Raw genomic sequence first — 6,889 nt, forward strand, 5'->3', positions numbered from 1 at the left:
TTCGGCTGCTGATCCAAAACAACTGGAAAAATCATAGTTTTTTCTCTAGTCTGAAAAAGGGAAATGTTTTTCTTTTCCCTGAAAGAAAAATTAAAAGTAGTTTTAATAGTATTTTAGCCTCCATTATTGTAACTAATCATAGCCTAAAAATATAATTTTGCATTCATTCTGACAGTGTTGAATCAAAAACCATTTTAGGTTAAAAAAAAAAAGTTATTGTACTTTTGATAAGAAACTTCACCCAGTGCTATTAGTGAAAGTTTAGTGTGACAAGTATTACCTTTTGTTCTTTTGTCTATCAGTTCACAATACTCATCAGGTTGTTCTGTAAAATTCTTCACCAAGTTCTTCAGTAAATAATTCATCTGTGGGTATTTTCTTTTTCTTCTCATGAACAGTCATTTTTTCAATCTATTTGGCTGATTTGCAGTGGTTGTACTGCATTGCTTCTTCCCACCATCATAGAGTTCACAGATGGGAAAAGAAAAGGAATAAAGGCATGTAATAGGTGAACTAATATTACATTGTCCATGAAGATAAGCATAATTTATTGCTGTATTAAAGTGTGATTTCAAAAAATATATATTTATGGCCGTTCAAAATCTGTTATTCATTTAGAGCTGAACCAGCAAAATGTTTTACAGAGGCTCTGTCCACAAAGGCTGGATGTGCAAACACACCTTTATATTGGTGTCAGACTGATGTCCCTCTAGATAAGCAGGCATAGTAAGACTTTTTACTGGAGCATTTCAATACAACAGTCACAGGCATCATACAGCTTTACATAAGACTGTAGTTTATAGGGAAATAAATGAGTTAAACTTCACCTTTGGACAGATCAGAGTGTTTCACTAGATCAGGATTTCAGCTCTGAGTTTTAAATTTGCTTTCCCTGAATTCAGATTTCACGTATCTGAATGTTCAAAGTCTGGCCAAATTAAGAGAGTTTGTATTAGAAGAAGTATGAGGAAATGTTTTCTCCTAGCCATTAAGGTCTTCTCATAATGAGAAGATTTTCATATTCTGAATTCGTTTTCTCTTTTCCCTCTCATTGTAGCTTTAATCCCAATCCTTTGCAAAGGCACACCTTCTGGACGATTGTTATAGGTGGGACCTTCACATGGACTAGCATATATGGGATCAACCAGTCTCAAGTACAGAGATACATTGCATGCAAAAGCAGGTTCCACGCAAAAATGTAAGTCTGCCTACAGTAACTCTTAATGTCTGAATTTAGCAGTGACACTTCTTTATAAGGGAGATTTTTTTTTAAAAGGAATGTTTTTTGTCTGTATAAAACCCATTTGTAAAGGGTAACAACTTTTGCTTTCTGCTTTGTGGACCAGATAGAAGACAAATCGGCACAATAAATACTGGTATTTGAATTGCATATAATTGCTGTACCATTGAACTTCGTGCCAGAATGTTTCACTGTGCCAGTATTCTTTCATACAAATAGCTGCATTAAGTTTATATGCAACCTAAAGACCAAATAATACAGTACTTATGCTAAAGCCATGTCAAAACAGCATCTTTAATTGCTACTCTACTAAACCTAAACCTAAATAATTGTGTGGGAATTTTGCATAAGTAAAGACTAAAAGATTTTTCCATACCTATTAGTATATGCATGAGAAAATGCGGAAATGTTTTATTCAGTGATAAAATTGCTGAGGAATCATACATTTTGTTTTCATAATAATAATGAATTTTTCTTCAGGAGTTCAGTATGGAAACTGTCAGAGCTCTGTTGTCCTTGAGTTTAAACATTTCTGATCAGCCTTTACTCTAGAATAGAGTGTATTTACTAACTCTACTATCTTACCTTTACCTTTAGTTTCATTCCAGTAGTTCATAACTCAGGATTTAAGAATTATTAGCGAGCTTAAAGTCTATTTATAGGAGAAATATATAAATGCATATCATAACTATAGTCCCTATAAATTCTATAATAGTGACATACAGAGAAGGAGTTTTATGAAGGCTTTCACTTCATAAAGTCAGCAGAATACCCACAAAATCATGCACAGTTTAGAACTGAAATATTTTGGTTATGGCAATAATGAAAAACCTACTTCTCAGTTATTTACGCTGCAGACAGGAATGAGCTGATGCTTATCATCAGCAACATCTCCAGCATACAGTGCCACATCTCCAACACACCATGTGGCTTCTCCACAATCTCTGGTGCATGGCTGGGTTCCAGCTTCTCGGCACTGCAGAGGCAGGGGGTGCATCCCACATCTGTAATGCTGCCTGGCATGATTGCATATAGGAAAACAGCCGCATATATTGCGCCAGATTTTTGTGCCAGTGAGACTGTTCTTCCTGAGCACCTGCTGCACTTAGGGCTGTGCTCCTCTCTTGCACCCTCCCTACCCTCTTTGTAAGGAGAGACACCTCCGGGGCGTTCCAGAAGCAGAGTGTGGCCAAGGGGAATCTGGCACCATGGCAGCTTCTGGGCATGTTTTCTGAGCTGTTGCAGCAGCTTTGACCAGGGCTGGAGATTGTCTGGTTCTGGAGGGGTTTGGATGGGATTTATAGCTTATACCATATTAGTGGTGGCACAGCCTTAATCAGTAGAGTCCTTTCCTGCTGGCGTGGGTGGTTGGACTCCATGGCATCTTGCTTGTGCCATGCTTGTGCAGGGAATTTCCCCTTCATGGAGAAATCATTTTGCATAATGGTTGCAGCTTGTCACAACTATAAACACTGCCATTCTGTGGTGACTATCTAGTTCATTTGCAAATGTAATTAGACACATCTGGCAAGTCACATTGGTGGCCTGCACCTCTTACTGCCGTTTAACCTGTACACAGAAGTGTAAAATGTCATCAGCTCAAAGTAATAGGTTTTTGTACCCCTGTGGCATTTACTGTAAGGCTTTCTAAGAGACAGCACAATAATAAAGCAGAGCTGAGAAAATAATTCTTTCACAGATGCCAACTTGCAGTTCTTGGGAAGGCCTTTAACAGTAGCAGTGTTAAAGTTTCTGTTTCTCAGGCTTTGGGAAAGGATTTCACCCCATTCAAGAAACATACCAGTAGGTAGGAGCACATGCTGTCACTCTCAACAGTAACTAGGCACATTGAACAGAATGCTCATATATGAACGATAACAGGCATTCAGAGCAGGAGAGCTACATTTTCAGAAAAATATGGGCTACTAACACATTTTTCTCTACTTTCCTTTCAAGGTCATCATCTGGCATGTTTCAGTGCTAAAATCTTAGAGCCAGTCTGAAACAAACAACTGAAAATAAGCCTTGTGCAGTCACAGTGCCTACTTTACCCGAACTCCACCCCATGTTGCTCACCCAGAATTAATAGGAACACCTCCCTCCGATAGTGCTACAATTATTATACTTCAGTGCTTAGTCATAGGGTGTACCATGAGCTGGGATGTAAATCAGAAGAAAAAAACCCAGCTTTCTTTTCACTGTCAAACACTGACACGGTTTAAAAACAAGAATTGCTGGATTTAGACAAACAATTTCTTTTGCTTCCATGTGTTTCTCTTGGCTTTCTAATCTTTACTACAGGCTATAGGCTAATAGTGCTATTACATCTGTTCAAAAGACTCGGATTGATTTAACTTACTGGTTAAATTTTGTGCTAAATCAGCTTATATCAAGGTAGATTATGCCAATGCAGGAACAGCTTCAGCTAAATGGATGCAAGACATCCAACCAATATGTAAGCATCTGTAAGAAGAGGACCGCTTCATTTTTACTAAATTAGTCTAGAGAGAAATTTACAGTGCTGCTGCTTCTGTGTTTAGACCACCCCTAATTGCAAATACAAAGCATAAATGCAGAGTTTCCCCTACTATGTGTAAATCAGCTTTTATTCATATAGGTCTTTTTTAAGAGTTTACATTGTGCTTGCCAATAATTTTTCTATGGTATAAAACTTTATGCCTTTCTGAAAATGTCCATTTCAAGGCCTAATAAGGCCTATAAAGTTAGGTTTACTTCTTCATTCATCCTGATGGTCCTCTAGAGCAGTCCAAAGGCTGGTGCCCCTTACCTTCTTGGGAACTGAAAGCTCTAAAAGGCCTCCTGAAGCACTGCAAGCATGGATATATTTGCACAGAAACCAAAGGTCCTCCCAGCGGAGGTCTTAGCAGTTGGCACAGGTCCAGGGTATGTGATCTGTCAGGCAGTTAAATCACTATTGGCAGATGGTACACAAATAACTGTGAGGCAACTGCTGGAAAGGAACGCTGTTTTTCAAGGCCAAGCTCCTGGTGGGTGTGTTTGCTTGAACTGACCATCCTAGGTGAGAACAACTTTGTGACCCAGGAGTCATCACGAGCTGAGAAACATTTGAGAAGATCAGATAGTTAGATGGAAGGGAGAAGCCCTCACTGGGTGAGGAGAACAATTTGTTTTTCACTGCCAATAGAGGCTGCCTATTGTGTGTGGCAAAAGTAGCATTAATGCCTGATGAAAACACATTTCTGCTCTCAGCATTAGCTGAAGCTCCCATCAGGACATGGGGAGGCAGTGGGGTTACTGGACCATACCAGGCTCCAAGTTGTTTAATTACTAAAGGGGAAGCCCTGGGGTCGGTGGCAACCCCCTGCTCTCTGGAAGTGGCAACTGTAGGTGGCTCCAGACCAGGTCCCAGGTCCCAGTGCCTCGTTGCTGCCTCCCACGGAGACTGTCCCAGGAGGAAATGTGTGATTTGTTGCTTTATAAGGGCAACTCCAGCGTTGTGTAAGTGCAGCACTGCAGCTCCAGAGGCAAAGGAGTGCTGGTGCTAACTGGAAGGTACCCCACACTTTGATCTGGGGCACCCCGCCTTACAAATCTGTCCAGGATTTGTCTTTACCAAGGGGTGTGGCAAGGGGGGAAGAGTGTATTCTTGCTAGCTGCCTGCAATGTAGGACTCACGCACATGATGAAACCTGGGGATTGACATATCGCTCCCATCATCTCCCGAGCAGACTTTGTCAGGGGACAGGCACTCAGACCGTACCACCAAAACAAGAAGTGTAATTCGTATATTTAAAAACTTGACCTCACACCGGGTGAAATGCTGGGAGCTGTATCGTGACTTCCTTTCCGGCGGGCAGCCACAAACCAGGAGGTCTCCTTGGTGCTGGTGCGGGCACTTGCTCACTTGGCCCCAGCAGGGTCTTGCGGGATGTTGAGCATGGTGTTTCTGTTCATGTTGGTGCAGGTCCCTCTACATCAACCTGTTGGGCCTCTGGGCGATACTGGCCTGTGCGACGCTGTGCGGCCTGGCCCTCTACTCCATCTACAAGGACTGCGACCCGTGGATGGCAAAGCAGGTGTCGGCACTCGACCAGGTAGGGCCCCACATTTCAGGGGAACGTGGTGAGGGGACATCTTCCTCTGCAGCCATAATAACCAGACGGGGGGGTGTTCAAGAGCCAGGGGGTTGGGAATAATGACATGCCCGAGTCCCATAGCAGTTGAGTCTGTAATGCTGAGGGATTAAGCTGAGACCATGGCGGGAGGGAATACCCTGGAGAAAGCAGCAGACCTGTCCTCGGCACTGTTCAGTCCCAGCGTCCCCCAGCTGTCCCGGAGCTGCAGGTCTCTCAATGCCAGGTAAGGAGGGCATCAGGGAGATTAGCGACATGGAGAGTGCTCAGTCCACCCACCTCTGCAGGTATTTGGGTTTTTCACTCAAAATGGGCCTGGGAGTGCCAGCATTGCGTGAAACTGCTTCAGAGAGAAGCAAGGGGAGGAGGCTGCCACCCAGGACAGCTGAAACGAGCGGTGCCTGTGTGAGTGACTGCAGGCCCTTGCAAGCTGCTTTTTATCACCTGACCTAAACCCCTCTGTGCCAAGGGAGGCGAAAGCCTTTTCAGACTCGAAACGTAATCGTACCCGAGGCATATGCCTGGAAGAAGGCTAGCAGCAGGCAATTCTTTGCTAGTGATGGTGAATCCTTCCCTCCTTCAGAGGAGAACTGGGCAATCAAACCGCATTATACCATGCTGCGGAGAAACCACCTTGTAACTGATGGGCTGCCTCTCCCTAAATAGGCCCAGGGCAGGACATTTACCTGAGGAACAAGAGCTCTGGGAGCCCATAGACAGACCAGAGTCAGGGCCCAAGGAAATCATACAAGTCTTTTTTTTTTTGTATGTTTATGCCTGGGATAATTGTAGGCTTTGGATAACTCCCTACGGACGATAGCTGGAAAGCCAGGAGAAGAGCACAGACAACAGAGTACCTGAGGCAGGACCACCTGGTCCTTAAGGGTAGAATAAGATGAGGTATGGAAAACCAAGGCAGAAACCCAAAGGAAATTAAGTCATTCCTGCCAGGTGGAAACTGGAAGCAAGATACTAAAAAGACCAACTTGTCCGTGGAAAAACTATGGTTCACAGGAAGAAAATCTTGAAATCTGTATCTCTTTCCAGCACTCAGATCTTGCAAAGGTCAACAAATGGCACATGGTTTCCATACGGAAATTGTTCTCAGGTACCCTGAGGTTATTGGACTGTATCTGAAATCCTTTTTGTGGAGTCAACAGCAGACATAAGCATCTACCATGCCACCCAAGCCCAACAGAGTGATGTACAATACAGACTACCTGCTGCCTAGCACTAGTTTCCTATACCATCGTCACTGGAAAGCAAGCCTGACAGCACAGCTATAGGCTCACCTTAGTTGGGTGGTCTAAACAGACTTTGCTGTAACTCAAGTGGATGTTTTAGGATTGGTTTTCTTTGTAGAAAGCCAATAAATAGTGCAAGATGGGACATTCAAAATTAGAACAGCTGGGCAGAATGCCAGTGAGAAGGCTATAACAAAAATAATACAGTGAAAAAAAGAAAAATTAGGGCAAGATAGTAATATTTCTTACTCTGAATTTTTCAGCTAATGCCATATCTAGTGCTGGATATT

General features: G+C 42.9%; 1 protein-coding gene across 1 annotated transcript in view; it reads left to right on the plus strand.

The window, feature by feature from the left end:
* The window catches only part of SLC5A8 (solute carrier family 5 (sodium/monocarboxylate cotransporter), member 8), a 30,171-nt gene that overhangs the window by 14,260 nt on the left and 9,022 nt on the right, over nucleotides 1-6,889 (plus strand). Inside the window, exons 6-8 of the mRNA XM_009321294.1 lie at nucleotides 1,058-1,198; nucleotides 5,187-5,316; nucleotides 6,863-6,889. The exon at nucleotides 6,863-6,889 is cut by the window's right edge and continues 53 nt beyond it. Of these exons, the coding sequence (XP_009319569.1) occupies nucleotides 1,058-1,198; nucleotides 5,187-5,316; nucleotides 6,863-6,889 (298 nt within the window). The remainder of the gene's footprint in view (nucleotides 1-1,057; nucleotides 1,199-5,186; nucleotides 5,317-6,862) is intronic.

This window comes from Pygoscelis adeliae, unplaced genomic scaffold (genome assembly GCF_000699105.1).
Source record: "Pygoscelis adeliae isolate BGI_AS28 unplaced genomic scaffold, ASM69910v1 Scaffold232, whole genome shotgun sequence".
Taxonomy (NCBI): Eukaryota; Metazoa; Chordata; class Aves; order Sphenisciformes; family Spheniscidae; genus Pygoscelis; species Pygoscelis adeliae.